Source organism: Drosophila teissieri, chromosome 2R (assembly GCF_016746235.2).
Source record: "Drosophila teissieri strain GT53w chromosome 2R, Prin_Dtei_1.1, whole genome shotgun sequence".
Classification (NCBI taxonomy): domain Eukaryota; kingdom Metazoa; phylum Arthropoda; class Insecta; order Diptera; family Drosophilidae; genus Drosophila; species Drosophila teissieri.
Genome location: NC_053030.1, coordinates 10,327,952 through 10,345,975, shown reverse-complemented (window position 1 = coordinate 10,345,975; position 18,024 = coordinate 10,327,952). Strand labels below are relative to the sequence as shown.

The 18,024-nt window shown below is 45.4% G+C and overlaps 2 protein-coding genes across 2 annotated transcripts; one reads left to right on the top strand and one right to left on the bottom strand.

Moving 5' to 3' along the window:
- Positions 1-7,949: 7,949 nt before the first annotated feature.
- Positions 7,950-8,323, bottom strand: LOC122614685. The gene has a single exon (XM_043789301.1). It carries the CDS (start codon positions 8,301-8,303, stop codon positions 7,995-7,997), a length of 309 nt encoding a protein of 102 aa, XP_043645236.1. The 5' UTR covers positions 8,304-8,323; the 3' UTR covers positions 7,950-7,994.
- Positions 8,324-10,915: 2,592 nt separating this feature from the next.
- Positions 10,916-13,339, top strand: LOC122613848. Its single transcript, XM_043788251.1, has 5 exons — positions 10,916-11,010; positions 11,062-11,294; positions 11,439-11,976; positions 12,107-12,798; positions 12,859-13,339. The coding sequence occupies exons 2-5, from the start codon at positions 11,075-11,077 to the stop codon at positions 13,212-13,214; spliced, it is 1,806 nt and encodes a 601-aa protein (XP_043644186.1). The 5' UTR covers positions 10,916-11,010; positions 11,062-11,074; the 3' UTR covers positions 13,215-13,339.
- Positions 13,340-18,024: the final 4,685 nt, after the last annotated feature.

The following is an 18,024-nucleotide window of genomic DNA, read 5'->3' as shown; positions in this document are numbered from 1 at the left end:
GAGGCAAGAATGGTGCAAGGATGGCAGGACGACAGGATGGTCGCATATAATGCGACTGACAAATGCAAATGAGCTGAGCGGATCGGGCAGCTGACAATCAGATGAGTATTATCCTTTTCAGCACAGGCAGGAGGCAGCTGGCTGCACAATTCCTTCGAGCAGTCAGGTGCATGAAAAAGGATTTGACTGGAGATTAGGGCTGAGATTGTGTCGCATTGATAGGAAATCTAATTTAAAGTTGCAGTGAAGCCACTGACTGAGAATATGAATGTCAGAAACTCAGCTGGGCAAACTTTAATTAAAACTATATTTAAGCTTATCAAATGCGAGGTGAAGTGCCACGAACTGTAGCCCCCATTATTTTTGGCCCCACATCATACATATGTGTGTTGGCCAACTTTTGAAGCGAGCTTCCATCATGAGGGACAAAATCTGCAGCTAAATGCCCTTATAAATTACGGGCAGCTGTCAGAACTTACGGTTGCTGTTTTGTGCCGTTCTGTGCTGTTTTGTGCTGTTTTGTAGTATGCAAAATACTCGAGTTAAAAATAAACCAGCCACCTGAAAACTTAATTAAAGTTTTTTCCTTCTTTGTTTCTGGCGATGTTGGGGAAACAACAAGTAACGAAACGAAACGAAACGAAACCCGGAGGTGCAGGACGAAAAGGACATACCAAACAAACAACAAAACGCAGTCACTTACTCACTCCTGAGTGTGTGTGTGTGTGAGTGTGCCTGCAGCTGTGTGAGTGGGCGTACCGGTGTCTCGTTAAGCCAGCAACTCAAAATGGCGCCCGAAGTCCTGCTGCCTTGTGTTCGCTATGCAATTTGCCAGCCATTTTGCACCTTGCAATGAAAATGTTTTTTAATTAAAAACAAGAAAGAAAACTTTGCGAAGGCTGTTGGCAATAGTTGGTACTTAAGACCCCAGGTATACTCAGTGTAGTCGTGGCTAATTATGGGTAGAGTACCCTGCTCTTGGAGAACCGCAACTAATTGGGTTAAGATCAACTTGAATCAATGATCAGTTATTGAAATGTGTATTTAGGCTGGTACCAAAATAGCTTTCTAAACATACGCTTCTTGTACATATACATTCCATCTACTATAATATCCTTACTCTAGTTGCCAAACGAACGGATATGGTCGACATTGCGCATACGCAGGGTATGCCAGCATAAAAGACAGCTTAAGTCGCACTAAGGTGTAGAAAGTGTCTGACATTTAGCGCCTTTTCAAAGGGCTACAAACAGTTTATAGACATAAGCACACAAAAATTTGCATTTATCTGTGCTTCTATGTGCCAGAATGTATACGTACATACATACATATATCTGGCATATCTGTGTATGTAGTGTTTAAGACGGGACCCCGGGCTGCCATTTGCTAATGAATAAGTTAATTTCATTCTGGCCTCAGCAGGGAAATGCGGAACAGGACGCTCGTCGTGTTATTTATGTGGCCGCTGCCTGACTGTCGCCCATTTTAAAACCCTCAAAGTGGTCATTAGAGACTTTGGCTCAGTTGGCAGTTTCAGTTTCAGTTCCAGTTCCCGTTCCCGTTCCCGTTTCAGTTCAGTTCAGTTCCAGCAGAGGGGCTGCACTGCGTATACTTAATTTATATATAGGCAACGCCCCCGTCCGCCCCGTTGCACGTTCCATGTTCCACGTACAACAAAAGTGGCCACTAAAAGTGAGTGAGAGTGCGGGGTGTAGATATATACATACACACGTATATAAAATGTGTTCGAGGCCCCTCAACTAAATTTAGTTGCGTACGTGCACAGTGTTGCTGTAAATGCAAATTAAGTCTTTTGCAGCACAATATACTCGTATACTCGTAGCATGGAGTAGCAGCAAACACCCAGGGTGCGGAACATTGGGATATCGTGGGTTGGCTGGCTAGTGTAGCCCAGTTGGCCCAGTGCCGCATTACGGCCAGAGTGTCGGAGTTACGTAAGCCCGAATCCATTAGTTGGAGCAGCTTAATTAAAATAAAGGACTCACTTGCTCCGATCCAGGGGGGATTACGAAATCGGGGGGCGGGCATGAGTTGGCTGTCAACAAGTGTCTAGGTGCGCCATTAATCTGCATTTCTAGGTAAATTCAATTTGCGAGTATCGCGAAAGGCTGCATTATCCAATCAATACTGTGGGTGTATCTTACATTTATACACAATTCCGATTTACTTTGGTCATGTTCGTAAGCGTCATGTGGAAACAAAACATCGAATTATATTACTATCTAGAGTTTTGGCCAGAGTGGGGGATTTATCCTTAAACATTCAATCTGGTAAGGATAGCAAAAGCAAAGTTAAATAATTCATTTGCCAATTTCCTCGTTCGCCTTGTGGAAAGTGTGACAAATTTAGAGCAATCAAAAAGTGGAATAGAAGCCATCTCACAACCAAACAATCATCCGACAAGTTGTCCAAGAAACCAGCAGGGGAAGTGCTAATGGGGGGGCGAGATGCATCAACAGCATTTTTGCATTTGCTGCCAAGGCTAATTGACATGAATAAATGTTACGCAATCAGCAGGATAATAAATTCAATGCAAAAGCGGGGCAGCATTTTCATTCGCCAGCGACGACTTTGTATGCGACGCTATAGCATTTACTGGAAAACCTCCTCGCACCAGCTATACCTCTTCTAGGATTCTTCCCAGGATCTAGTCAGCTGTACATCATCTCGCAGTCGTGGTTACTTGGTGATTCCCCCATTTTTCAGCTGGCTGCGAACTCCTTTCGAATGGGAAGCTTTATGGTTCTCGCACACACACACTCACACACATACTCGCTCCAAAACGTGACGGGTCCTGGCAGCAAATAAATTCACCACCAGCATCACGGCTCCTGTTGCAGCCTGCTGCTGCCTTTGCCGCCCTTGCTGCCTTTGCTCCTTGGGCTCCATGGGCTCCTTTGGCCCGAATCCGCACCCGCACCCGCCGTTCCCATGCTCGTGATGCCGCTTTTATTGCTCGCCGGTTCAGTGTCAGTGTGTCAAGCAGGCTGCGATGTGGAATAATTCGCAAAATGTCATTATTAGTTTGGATTTTGCGCAACAGCAGCAGGGGGGAGCGGGGCACGGAACAAAAGACAGGAGCAGTTGGAGAAACACTGAGAACAAATGTGTGGAAAGAAACTGGTTCAAATTCGAACAGCATAGACATAGAAGCCTTTTTGTTGATGCATACAACACAATGCATAATATTACTGTATATATCATTTTGAAAATATATTAAAGGAATTATTATTATATTGAGTAATGATTTGTGGCAGTGTAGGAGCACACGCACATCGGCACCCGTCACGTGCCCTCTGTGTTCGTGGATATGGGTTGAATGATAATGCCGGCCCAAGGTTCTTTTACCCATTCCCCGTGAACTCGGAGCCCCCTCTTTTCAGTCGTACATCATCATCAGGAGGCATCAGGGTAAAGTTTATTCGACTCCCCTTTGTTATTCTTGCCGCTGCCGCCGTGCCTCTCCACCTGCAGGACACGTAGAACATTTGATGGAACAGCCTCATTTTACACACCCACTTCGCATTGTGTGGCATGTGCATAAGTAAACACTGAAATTGGTTTCCCCTTGGTGCCCGATCCCTGCATACAAATACAAAGACTCAAATGTATCATATCGTCCCACAGAGCACTCCCTATATCTTCGCTCACCTATATGCCGTATGATGGATGGCGGTTTAATAATAAGCAGATTTTAGGGAGATCAAGCTGATTGACTGATGCCCAATAGAATTTACCTTCGGGCCCAAAGGGAGCCACCAAAATTAATTGGATTCTTTACAAGGGTTTCAATTGAACTGTACGTTTTTATGCTCTGCCATCAAAAGGTAAATTGATTGGCTGCATTTTCCAGAGAATTTTATGGCATATGCACAATGTATGATCTCCAAGTGAAATTGTTCCGGGTTTTGTGAGAAAGTTCACATATGAATGTATGATGATGTTAATACATACAAATAAGAGGCAGTTTCTGGTTTCCAAGTCATTTCATTTTCCATTTTCATTATCAAACGGACTTGTTGTGGTCACCGTTTTGTGTATGAGGGGATACCCAAAGGTGGTAATCGATTGACTTCTGTGGTCGAATGAAATTACGTTTCACCTGGACACAAATGTGTGACTTTCGGAGCCGGCCCACTAAATTAAATTACAGTGGTTACCTACGAGTATGTCCCTCTCCCAGTTATTCACTTAGTTTGTCAATCATATGTACATATACGAGTAGTATGTATTTGTCATGGGCACGTGTCAGCTTTTGTCATCTAATAAAGTGGGCTCTAAATTTAATCTGCATTTATTATTGGTTCACAGAGCGAGGGAAAGTACCTTTCCATATACAAATGTTCGTGTTGAAGCGTGAAAACTCCACTCATTTGGGAACATTTATATTGATCGGCTGAAAGTAAGCCCAAATTTGGGTATTTCAATTAGGCTTATGGCAGGGAATATTTTTAACAAGATTTCGGGTGATGTGCTTACGTTTGTTTGCCTTGCTCGCAAATGCGATTAGGCTGATTGACTTCAAAGTGTCTAAACTTGATTTCGTTTTCCCTGAAAAGGAAATTGCTCTCGAAAAACGAAAGCCAGCCAGAAGGAGACAGTTCCTAATTTATGCTTAATAAGACTCCAGTCGTAAATCTCCGAGGTGGAGCTGCATGTGGGTATGTGTGTGACCGCCCTTGGGGGTCATAAATAAAGCGAAGAGAGCAAAGGAAAAATCTGCACATAAATGGAATGCAGCATCTCTTTTTTCAGCCACGACGCAGCCTGCATTTTAATGTCCTTCGTGACTGGTGAGCCTAGATGGCTGGCCTGGCGAAAGGTCAACATAACGCGTTATCCTGCGGTGGAATCGCGAATAGCTCTCCACCCCCTTGGTATTCCACAACCACTTTTCCCTGCGGTCGGTGCAGAGGTTCGGACTCAACCCACTGCGACTCAACCCACTGCGACTCAACCCACTGAGACTCAACCCACTGCAGGACATGGTTCAAATGAGATGAAAATATGGCTGCAGTTGGCTAGTTGGCCATAAACATGTTACATGACGCGCTGCCAAAGGGAAACTAGGGCCAAAGGCCGACGAGCTGCACAGGGTTGCCAAGCAACCAGAGTTGCCAGCTCATTTGCAAGGCTGCACACACCTGAATTAATTGGACTTTAAGAATAGATGAGGCTGGGATATACGAGCTGCCATCACTTACATGCATAATGGAAGCTCACATCTCAATTATGATGTTGTTAAAAGGGTTTCGTACTTAACGTTTAAGCAAACTACTTGTCCTACAGAAGAAGAAGTGCTGAAAATAAATTGAATCTTTCCATAAATCCATTAGAAAAGTGGCACACAACTAAAATCTTTAGAAATCTGTTTGAGTATATAAATAGTCTTGTTGCGGTTTAGTGAAAGCCACTGTTGCCAGAACCCATTACGAAATTTGAGCCACTTTGCGAGGAATGTATCGATTGATAGCCATAACTTGTCCTGCACTTGGCAACCCATTGGGGCCACCCTCAAAGGGAGGTGCGTCCATTCCCGGGAGTTAATTCTTGCAGCCAAGGCCCGGGAAAAATCAAATTACTCCATTTGCATGCAGAAGGTTCGGCGCAACGTGGAGAGCAGGGAAATCGAGTTGGAGCAGCGTATGTACATGCATAAGTAGTTTACACCCACTGGCTCCGCAAGGGGCTCACATTTCCGAATCCTTGCTGTGCACCACGTGGCGTATGAGTAACGCAACGCCTTATTAAGCCGGACAACTTTATGGCACTTAGGACCTCACAGCTTATCGAGTACCAGAGCAGGGCATAAAAAATGCCGCTTACGCAGGCAAATTATTTTTATTTTGCTTCTCTATTGCTTACTTTTATTCCGCTCCATTTTCGCCTGCTTTTTGCCGTTTGACACAAAAATGTAAATGAAATTCACTAAACGAATTTTCTTGTTAAACGTCACAAATGACCACGCCCCATGCCGAGGCGTTCTGGAGTGCAGCGGGGGGTGTGGGCGGTAGTAGTTCGGGGGGGTTTGGGTTGACAAACCGAAATGCTTTTTCTGGCAGCGGCAACTGGCGCCACATTTCCAAATACACAGTGGAAAATAGGGGATTCATGTTGGAATGTAAAACTAGTACAAAGGCGTAAAGCGTACAAAAAATAATCATAATTACTTATTACATTGTATAAATTAGTAAGTAAAAATAAAAATAGATTTTTAATTTTGGCACATTTTTGTGCTCAAACGAATTGCGATTGGCGACCAGTTGACAGGCAGAGGCTCGAAATACATGCAAGTCCTTTAATGCCCCGGCTCCTTGTCCTGCCGATGTTTTCGTTGTTATTGTGGAAGGACAACGACAACGCTCACTTGGCTGGCCTTTTGTTTTGCAAACAAAGCAGAGTGGGGGCCAAGCGACAGGAAGGGCGGAATGGCAATGGGAGGCCACGGCGGCAGCAAGCCATAAATCAATTGGCAGCGTAGAAAAATTGCAGAAAATTACTTGATATTTACGGTCACTGAGCACACAATAGAGCCGGGCCCCTCCCACTTTTCGCTCTTCCGCCCATCGCCCAACGCCCATCGTCCACCGCCCACAGAAAGCAACAAGTATTGCCTGGCATCCGTGACACTCGGGGACAGCGACAGGACATTTGCTGGCTATAATTACACTTGTACCTTGCGTCGGGCCACATGTCGTATTAGTAATAAGCGCCAAGGCCAAGGACGTTGCCCAACGGGGTTGCAATGGGGTGTCTCCTATTTATTTAATAAACTACTGACAACTGATTTACGGACTTCGCTGGCTTTGAAAGTTCATAGTGCACTTTTTTAAAGATTTAACTTACAATAGTTGCAAGTCAAGCAGGAAAGCAAATAGGGCTGCACTTTGAACTGCATTTGTTTCAATAATCTGTGAAAGTTTGTCTTTGAAATTACTTACATTTCTACATTTACTCGATATGATTTAGTGGATCTAAATGGCCTGCAAACTTATTTCATTGCCTGCCTAGAAGCTCTTGCATTTTAGCAAGTTACAGATGTGGAAAGCTTCCCAGATTTCCCTGGCAAGGATCCCCTCTGGTACGCACCCATGTCATGGTCGGTATGATGCACTGCTCTGCCGACGCTCTCCAGGAATTGCTTCCAGCTGGGGCACTAAAAGCAAATGAACTAGGGGCCTGGTGGCTCTGCATGTAATTATTCTGTCATCCGAGGTGTGTCACCCAGAGCAGGAGGAGCAGGAGCAGGAGCAGGAGCCCGAGGAGTTGCCCAGAAGGGGGCTGGCCTGGATGGATGACAAAAGGCAGAGAGACAGGCAGCCAGCTGGCCTTGCCCTCTGACCCGGAGCCGGAGCCGTGTTGTTTATGGCCACCCAGTGCTGTACATGTGCCGTAATTGCATTGTTGCCGTTGTAATTACAGGCAAACATGCAGTTAATTAAAATCATTAAAATGCCTTTGCCTTCGCCTTTGCCTTCGTCTTTTGCCATTGAGCCACTCAGAGAAGTGAGTGTGAGTGTGTGTGTGTGAATTACTAGCAGACAGCTGGGAGGAGCGCCTTAATTTCCGCTGGAGGGGAAAGGATATGCCTTTCCAACTGTCACAGCGTCGAGTGTAAATTATTTTGGATTTTTGCAGCGTGCCTGGCACAGACTTTCGTTTGAAACTGTGAAGGCCGCCTCATGTCGTCGTCTGGCACGATTTGGGGCAAGAAGGAGTCCTTGGATTGATTTTGATTAATGCTCCGGCAGTCGCAAGTCGAGCAAATCATTTTCACGCTTGCCAAAGCATTCCCAAGTGACAAGCTCGTGCAGAGTCAAAATCAAATACCGAGTGTATATTGCATACATATGTGCGCATCAATGGCGCTCAAAGGACCAACGCGTCAAGTGCAGACATGGCAACCGTGTCCCTTAAATTCTTAATTGTTATTGCTCGCAGCTTTATTTCCACACGCTCCATCAGTCATGAACTCAAGCCATTTCGAATGGCACCTCGTACGAGTCGTACACCACCAGATGAACCTTCTCCAGCAGCGAAAGGCCCTTCAGTTGGGCATTCTTCTCGCTCTGCAGGCACAGCAGACCCAGTTCCATGCGGCACTTGGAGCAGTGCAGGTTCTGGAAGCGCTCCCCATTCGTCTCCCGGATCTTGTCCTCTTGGATCAGGTTGAAGGTCCTGCTCAGGAGCAGGTCGTAGGGCGTCTCGTTCACCTTGGCGGTCTTGTAACTGACGATATTGCCACAGTAACGACAGGCGTAGGCCACTTTAAAGGCAGACATCTGAAATAAGTATGCTTGGTTCCTTGATGATACAAAAGTGAACTAGCTCGAGACATTCGCTTCAAATAAAGGAATATATATACTTAATGGCTATAAAGGTAAAGAGCTGTTCTGGGTTTCCTTTATTTCCTATATTATTTATTTCCTAAGCCAGTGTATAGATGATAAATCCAAATTTGACCACTTAGAAGTGAGAGCAGATTGGGAAACAGTTACCAAAACACATAAATACATAAGCCGAACTACTGATGGCAAATCATTTGTGCCAAGTCGACCCATCATTAAGGACGAACAATCGAAGAGCACATTAAGCATATTTGATGCTCGGCGGCAAGTTGATTGCAAACACAATGCCGTATTCATGGCCGGTCACGGCATGGGTGTCCTGCAAGCTGCATCCCCCTCCGGGGTCCTTCTTAGATTCTTAGATAATTAATGAGTTTAGGCCGAGTCCTGGGATGGGGTTGTGTGCCTGGGGGAAGTGTTGCCATCATCGTCATTTGTTTATGCGTCTGTTTGCAGCTGTTATTTTATTCAGGCTCTCGCCTTGAAGATAATTTGCGCACGTGCTTTAGATTTGCTAGGTGTGTGTGTGTGTTTGTGTGTGGGAGTGTCCTTGTTTGGCCGGAAACCGGAGTGCGGTGGTGTGGGTGCACAAGAGGCACACGCACCTACTTTATGCTCGGATAATTGCGAGCATTTGTCTTGGGCGTACAGCCGAATCCAAATTTAAGCCAAATTACGGACTCGGATTTCTAACTGGCGCCACAGCAACGGGGCCAATTAAAAATGTATGCTCCCTGAGTGCCAAAATGTGTTATGCGAATTCAATCAATAAGCTTCAGCTGCTTTTATTCGATTTAATGGGTTTCCATTTATAACCCTTTTAATTGGAATTGCAATGCAAACAAAACGGGTATACCAATTGTAGCAAGCTTTATCAATAGGAATTTTTTAATATATATAATAAAATGTAGAAACTGTCTTAAAAACGCTTAACTAAGCCATTTGATTGGAAAAAAAAAAACCAATTGAATATGATATATGATGGATACAGAACGAATATATTAAACATTACAGCTGGAGGAGCCAAGAATTCCCGGAAATTCGATCGACTTAATGGTTTTATTTTCAAATCCCGATCTGAAATTTTATACCTCAACTACATAGTTATATTGGTAGTCATTCGAGAACCAAAAGATTAAGCCAACTTTTTATAAGTGGTCCAACTAGAACAACAAATTAATGAAAACTAACTTGAACATTCCCAAGTTTCGCAACTTTTTTCCCTCTTTTTCGCTCTCTGGCTAGCCATCTCTTTCTGTTGCTTTTTGACTTGTTTTCGGTCTTTTCGGTGTTGGAATAGACAGCTTTAGAAGGCGCCATTTCCACCATTTTCCTCCGAGCGAAATTGATGAAAACGAAATTGATGTTGACTCCTGGGCGAAGGGGGATGGAGGAAAGGATGTCTGCGTCGATGCGGTTAGAGCTGCCTTTTTGGCCGAGTAACGTGGACTGGCAAACGGAATTTTCGGAATGGGGAAAGCTTTTAGCAGATACTTTACGCAAATCCCAAGGGAAAACATTGGCCCACTTTCCGCCACTCTCTACCGCTCTCTGCCACAGCGGCCCCATCATTAAAAGTTAAAAAGGATTTTCAACGGATTTACGAATTTGAAGCTGAGCCCGAAAGACAAACAAAGCCATCAATTTACATATGCGAGCAGGTCAGAGCTGAAATTATCAAATCCTGAGCTCCCCCCAGACGTCGCTCCCTCGGCAAGAAACCGAAACAGAAACAGAAATACAGGAATTCAAGAGTTCAAGAAACACAATTTAAGATGCAGCCAGCGTCTTGGAGGAGGAGAAAACTGGGGGCGCCTCCATTGCACAGAAACAAAGCCGAGCCAAGACTGTCAAGTAGTCGTCGTCCCGCATCCACTTACGCCAGTCCCAGTCGCCGTTCGAGTCCCTCGTCCACATCCTCACCATCACCATCGTCCTCGGCCACTTCCACTCGTAGTCATCGTCGCAAGGACCTTGAGTTGTGCCTTCCATGGCTTTTGCCTTTGTTGTGCTAAACTTGTGGATTAGCTAAATGCAGGCTGGGCATGCCACGGCATGCAGGCGGCTTCATTCCGGTAAGTCAACCCGGACAACAGAACCTCCCACCCAACCACGTCGCCATCTCCTCCACGAGGACGCCCACTTAAACCTAAACATTTCGCCTTGTTGGGTTTTTATGAGCTGCTCATGTTGGCGTTTCGCTTTTCTCGTATTCCTCCCACTCGGTCTTTCATTTACTTACACCTGATGTTTGGCTTATTCTTACGTGCTCCTTGGAGAGGTCCTGCCCTACCCATTTCTGAGCACCCTTATACTTCCTAATGACTCAAAATGTGCGTTATCATTATTTGGAAAAGTGGAGGGCCGTAAATTAAAGACTTACGGGGATTGACTGTGGATCTAAGGCTATACTTTTATATGTTACACATTAAAAAGTATCGGTATTTAAACATCTTTTCTTATAAATGGAATATTTTTGAGACTCAAAATTGTGTGTGTATGGCCACACTATACATCGATTGCCGGCACAACGGTAACGCTGTTGATGTACATTCGAAACGATTTTTTTGGCAGCTGCGAAAAATCAGCTGGTGACGAACCCGCCCCTAACAACTCGACTGGAAAATCAGTTGAGCATCAGGTAGCAGTCACTGTCCTTTTGCATCTCCTTAATATACATACAAAATTGCAGCAAAAGTGCAGCTATGCAATTCTTTATTGCGCTGACGTTGATTTTAGTCTTCAGTTTGGACACCACAAACGGAAGCTGTGAGGGAGCTTTGGATTTGGAAAATGGACGGTTCTTCACTCGATCGAACAACTTGGTGATTTTCCAATGCAATCGCGGATTTGTCCTGCAAGGAAACTCAATACACACCTGCGATCGGGATGGTCGCCTGCGCGAGAAGAAACCATTTTGTGCCAGTGAGTGGTGACAGTTTTCAAAAATGTACACCCTCTAAGATCGAACTAAGAATACAAAACGGGTTAAATAATACATTTCCAGGAGAATTTCAATAGAATATTTATCAACAAGATGTAATATTTCATCTTTATTTTGATTTTCAGGGCGAGGATGCGAGAAGCCTGAGGATCCTACGAACGGATATGTTTTGGACAATCCCTTGAAGGCGGAAATCGTGTGTTTGGACGGTTTCGTGTTGTATGGAAGTCGCACTGCCTTCTGCGATGGGGAAAAGTGGAGCACGCAGTTGGGAGCTTGCCGGAGGAGCAACCACACGATGGACCACTCCTGCGACTTCGAGAGCGAGGACCAGTGCGGCTGGTCAGCGGAGGAGACCATCTGGCTGCCCTGGAAGAGGATCAGTGCGGTGACCGACTTTCACCACCCCAGCACAGGACCCCGATACGATCACACCTTCGGAAACAGCTCAGGTGGCCACTACATGCGCATGGAGACCCAGATCGAGGCCTATGGCAGCTACCACTTCGTATCGCCGATCTATCCGAGATCCCTCTGCCTGAATGCCGCCTGCTGCTTCCGGTTCCACTACTTCATGTTCGGAGCTGGAGTGGACAGCCTGGTGGTGTCCGTGAAACCAGCCTCGCTGCAAATCGACGACATGTGGAACAGCTTTAGGTCCAAGTATGTAAAACAATTCATTTAGTTTCGCTAAGTACAGGAAAATATTACAACTCCCTTTATACAATATGCATATCTACAAGCAATCGATATTCAACTTATTTTATATACTTTCTTTCCTTTTTTTGTCCAGTTCCAGCAAATTTGAGATAACTGGCTCGCAGGGAACGCACTGGCTGGAGCACACAATCACCATCGACAAGATGCGGGAGGACTTCCAGGTGGTGTTCACCGCCACGGATGCGAGATCGCAATTCGGGGACATTGCCATCGACGACGTAAAACTGATGACGGGCAGCGAATGTGGAGTGGGTGGGTATACTTCCACCACCAGCACCAGCACCACAGAACCCGCATCTTCAGCGATGTCCAGCAGCGAGGAGCCACTGGTCTTCGACATGATGAGCTGTTCGTTTCGCTGTGGATCCGTTAGTCCGGGGAGTCCACTTTTCTCCGTTGACGGTATTATCCTGAGTTGCGGGTGTGACGACTCCTGTATTCTCAACAATAATTGCTGTCCCAACTACTTCGAGAAGTGTGTGAAGGGGTTAGACATAGGGTCAAATGTTATTCTGAACTCAGCGACCACATCAACTACCCCGAGATCGAGAAATACAACGACGAGCAAAGTGTCAACCATTTCTATAACAACAACGAGAGGTTCCACCACCCCAAGGACGATCACAAATTCAACAACATTACCAAGAACTCAAATAAGTACTAAAAAGTTACTGACCACCCATGAAACTTCAACAGAAAAAACAACACCCACAAGAAACCCAACGTTTTCTGAACCTTCAACAGTTAGTAGCCAACACATAACAGGTAAGCATTAGGTATATTAATTATTAAGTCTTTAGCTATATCATATTGAAAATCCTCCAGAAACCACTACGAGTGATCGGTCCAGAACGGATTACCAGCAGGACCACGCAGGTCAGATGGACATGAACATAAATGAGCCGCATCCAGCTTTAATAGTGATGTACCTGCTCATCGGCGTCATCCTGGTGATAGTTGTGGCCAATCTCAAGCAGCTGTGTAAGATTCTTTCCAAGAGCTCAAGCCGTGATAACGAGAAGGTAGTCAGTTTCAAAAGGGCGTTCGAGGGTCTGAGAAAGCCGAGGGGAATGTCCCAAAACTACACCGGCATGGATCAGCATTTGTGCAGTGCCCTCGACGAGGATTTGGATTACTTCGAGGACATGGACATGAACATACGCATGGTGACTGATTTATGAGGGGCTTATGAGGTTCCCATTCCTTACCCACGACGAAATTTGAAATCATATCAAATCAATAGCATAGTATTGTGACAATAGTATTTTTAAGTAATTGATTGTAATCTGTGACAAAGTAGCTAATAAATGAGGTACGTAAAGATATGTAAATCTGTATTAATATGAGTATTACCTATTAAATTCTATTTAATTGCCCTAATTCAAATTAATAATTTCGAACCCACTTAAGGCGACGGGTAATGTGGCGCAGTTTTACGAAAATAAGTGATTTATATTGGTAGCCTAAGCTATTTGCCAATCAATATAAATTTTCTAAATATTTGGTCATCTATATTTGTGGGATTATCCGACTTCTACCTGTCAGAAAGTACATTAAAGTGTCTTTATCATTCAATAAGTTCCCAAGCCATTCAATTCATTTATTGCGGTAAGAATTGCCCACCAAAAACAATCCCTCCCCAATTGCCACCCACAATTGAAGGCATTTAATTAAAATACATTTGGACAGAGCCCGCGGGATTGCCCGTCCATCTGTGTCGCCTAATGAGACCTTCGATGGGCGGCCCATTCCGTTTCCATTCGAGTGCACCGAGTCACGCAAGGAGGCGAGGTGGGCGGCACCACGCCCCCAAGGCCGAGAATCCAAGGCACTTGAATGCAATAGGCTGGAATAATTCGAGAGGGGATGCGCTGACCCCTGACCCCAAACACCAGACCCCAGAGCCGAAGCCCAAGAAGGCGCTACTCAATGGGGCGTTAATGAAATAATTAACGCATAAATACAATTTGCTGGTCAGAGTTCAAGGAAACAAGAAGCGACCAGCAAGCGGCCCAAAGGGCCAACAAATTCACCGCAACTGCTACAAAGCCATCAATTTGCCAGTCCACTTTCCACTGCCCCCCACTACCCGCCACTAGCCCCCACTTTTCCAAGGATCCGATGAGGCAGTGAAGCATGCAATTTGCTGCCTTATTTATGGGGCCCAAGATGGTGGCGCTGGCCAAGCACAAGAAGCCATGGGAGCTACGAACCGCCCAAAAATCCGGCCTTCCGACGGAAGCATGAGCAAAACTTTTGCAAAATAAAAGTTTTCCGCTATTTGATTTGTTGGTCATTCGGTTTTCCAGTTCAGCCCCACAAAAAAAAGAATCCAAAAAATCTATTGAGCCACAGCCAAGCGAACCAGTTAAAGGCATTAGCCGGAGATCGGAGCAAAAGTTACTCCCTCGCAGGATTCACAGCGACATCCACTGGCTGCATCCACTGACAATAAAATTCAGCAACTGTTTGGCTTGCACATCCTGCTGCGCTTTTGTTTGTCGAGCAGCGAAAATTTACAATTTCTCGCTGGCGGTTCGGCGCAGGATGTTCGCCGTTGGCCAGGATGCGCCAGAAATGGCTTCACTTCCTCCTTCGCTGCCTTATGGCCCACAGCCGGAATTTAAGGGCGCCTTTAAGAGGCACCTCCTTCTCCGGGCTGCTCTGTGCGTGGACTCACGTTTGATGTGATGCCCGGCCCCGGATTGTTTTGCCAGTCAAACGAGGGGCTCTAAAAATACCCAGGCCCAGCTACCCGTTTCACTTGTCAAGTGCAGAGATACACAAGCACTCCTTTAGAGGTTTTGGGGCCATTCGTGTCCTTTGTGCGGATACACAAGGAAAAACCCCACCTTACCTTGATTTTTGTTTTTTGAATTTGGATTATTAACAGCGGAGTTAACTAAGGAGTTCTTAAGCGTGGATCTCGAACCAATCAAACTAATAGCAAGTGCACATTTAAAAAAGATATACAAAAATATCTTATACCAATATAAATGCAACTTATTTAGCTATAGACTTTTCTCGCTGTGCACAAGCAACCGCTTTACTCCATCGCCAGAAAGCATACATATAATAAACATTATTATGACTGCCACTGTCCGAGTCCGAGTCCGTGTCCAAGTCCCGGTCACATTGTGCTGACTCCAGGGGAGGAAGCAGATGGCTCCGCACCAGGCAGAGATGGAGGCCCATCTAAGGGGCTGGCATAAAGTTTCACGACGTTAAGTGGATGATTATTTGCGATTACACGACGGCCAGCAAACCAGCAAAACCAGGCAAAACCAGGATACGAACACGGATGTGAATGCGAATGCGGGCACATCCTTGACGCGAAGGACACTCGCCGGTACACACATGGCTGGATTCGCTGGCAGTTTAATGAAGGTCCTTCGGACTTTACTGCCCCTTCGGATGGGCGCCCACAGACCGCCACTTGATTTTTGCACGCCGCCTTGGGGCGATGATTATGTGTTAATGGTCATCGCACGCGTATTTTTTTATATCGATTGCCAAATTGGCTGCTAACAATTGATGTATGTTGGCAATTACAAAGCAGGCATTACTCATCCAGTTTGCGAGTCTGGGCCAAAGTTTCCCCATAAATGCGACTCGTAAATCTTTGTCGATGCTTACAATAGTTTTTCCTAGTGCTGCCCTTTTCCCACCATGCCCCTCCCTCTCCAACCCGCTTCAGTTTTTGATCGGGGGCAGCTGACCAATCGAGGCATTCAGCAACAGCCAAAGCCATAAACATGGGCCACCATTGTCCGCTGTATGCGAAACGCTGGCTCTGACTGTGGCTCTGAATGCGGCTGTATCTGGGAACGAGGATGTGGCTATATGGCTATATGGATCATTGTGGACGGCGGATGCGGAGGCACAAATTGCTGCTGCCCCAGTTTTGGTACAGTCCAACCGAATTGCACACGCTTCAATTGAATCAGTGCGTTTCCTGAAAGCACGAAAAATGTACCTTCATGGCTACTGAAAGTACTACAAGAATTTAAAGATGTTATGTATAAATCTTTAATGCGGTGCTGCTTCGTTTTACCTTCTTTCAGTTAGCAAGGTCACACTATACGCATTAGTGTAGCCTTGGCTAATAAAACAAGGTATAAATAAGTGCATTTCGTTGTCACCATTGCCATTACATTCCTAACTGATTTTATTAACTGGATTGAAGCAAATTATTTGATTGGACACTTTAATATTTTATATTCCAAAACAATCCCACATAAAGCTTAGATCAATAAATTTCGATTATCGCCAACAATGCCTGCGATGAAAAGCAGAATCCACTTCATTTTAATTTACACCCGAATTTGAGATAAATCATGGCCACGTCATGCATAAATTTACGACGAACAATGGCACAGAAGCGCCTCTGCCTCCCCCCCTTCCCCATTCATCGAGTGGGAAAGAAGGATACAGATACAGATATAATATAAAAGAGCGTGAAACCAGACAAAAGGAATCGCTCCAATTAACGAGCACAAGCCCAACATAGAACATGTACCATGTAGGCAGATTAAATCGAATAGACCTGTTTAATCAGTTTCAGGTTCGCATGCCGATTTCTATGCTTTTCCTTCGCTTCGATTTTCTGGATTGCCTGCCCGTTTCCCGCACCACTTTGCCATAAAAAGGAAACGTAATCTTCCACTTCCCTGGGCGTCGTTTGTCTGCCTCGGCGACGCTTCAATTTAAGAAATTAATGCGAATTTCGTCTTTTTACGGCCTGCCAGCGGGCGCGGCCAATAAATCCACGCCTCACATGCCCCGCGGCGCTCGTAGGACGCTCGTAGGACGCGGAGATAGACCAGGAGCAAGGCAGATGACCTGGCTCCGGAGCCGCCCCGCCCAAATTACGCCAAGCCTCGGGTCTGGCCTCCAGGGCCACGGCAACGGATGCCAGGCACATGGTTCTGCCAAAAAATACACGTTAAAAGCGTGTTTCGGCCAGCGACAGGTCGTGTTTTTGATGCTCTATAAATTAGAATGCCACAAAGTGTCAAAATAAAGTAGGATAAGCGTTGAGCTATTTTTCTTAAAGCTTAAGTTTATTTAGGTGCCTTCCCCATGTGCAGTATTCGCTGTTGTCTGGCATCTTGAATTAAAACTTCAGCTATACAAAAAGCTTTCACGGATCACCCGGCGTATGCGTAATTTAAACAACAGAGCTCCCTAATTAACAATGTTAAGCCTTAAAAAAACTCTGAACTACTTATATTTATATATTTATATTTTTAATTTATTTTTTATGAGCTCTTCCCAGTGTACAACGAATATACATCAAAGTTACGTCCCTACAGACTTAGTACTCATTCGCCTTTAATCAAAAAATATTTTCCGCAATATTTCGTAATTCCATTCAAACGAAAATGTTATTCGCGCGAAAAATGCCCTCTGATATGTAAGCGTAGCCTCAACAGTTGGCGTGGAATTCTACTTTTCATGCAGGTCCTTTTTTATTGCCGCGCCTGCCATTGTTGTTGCTCTTTAATTGCGAGCGTCAGGACACAGGCGTTTTACGGCCTTTTGTGCGGAGCCCGAAAGGCAGAGGAGCCCATGAGCAGGAGGAGCCCATGAGTAGGAGGAGGAACAGAGTTTCTGGGGCGCTAAGGAGGATAAGGAGGCGACAGGAGCCTGGCAACGAGCACTGCCTATAAAACTGAAACGGAGAACGGCACAGGCGACGGCGAGGGGCATGATGCAGTGCCTCCCGCGGACGAATCAGTGGGTGGCACGTGTTCGGGGAGTACGAAAGTTTTTCAATTAGTCGGCCGGAGCGGGAAAATGGAGGGCAAGACTGAGTAGCTCCGAACGCTGGACAGGCTTCATTAGAGTTGTTTGCCGGGTGATTTGGGAGCTCTCCATGTGGACGCCGCTTCCGATTAGGCAGTCAAGTAACGTTGTACTCTTGTTTCTCCCTAATTAACTAGAAATCTGTTGGTTGTTTCGTTAGCCTTTTGAGTCGGGTATTATCGT

Coding starts and splice junctions, on each gene's coding strand:
- LOC122614685 (XM_043789301.1), bottom strand. CDS start 8,303: ATGTCTGCCTTTAAAGTGGCCTACGCCTGTCGTTACTGTGGCAATATC.
- LOC122613848 (XM_043788251.1), top strand. CDS start 11,075: ATGCAATTCTTTATTGCGCTGACGTTGATTTTAGTCTTCAGTTTGGAC. Junction 11,295..11,438: donor GAAGAAACCATTTTGTGCCA/GTGAGTGGTGAC, acceptor TTTGATTTTCAG/GGCGAGGATGCGAGAAGCCT. Junction 11,977..12,106: donor TGGAACAGCTTTAGGTCCAA/GTATGTAAAACA, acceptor TTTTTTGTCCAG/TTCCAGCAAATTTGAGATAA.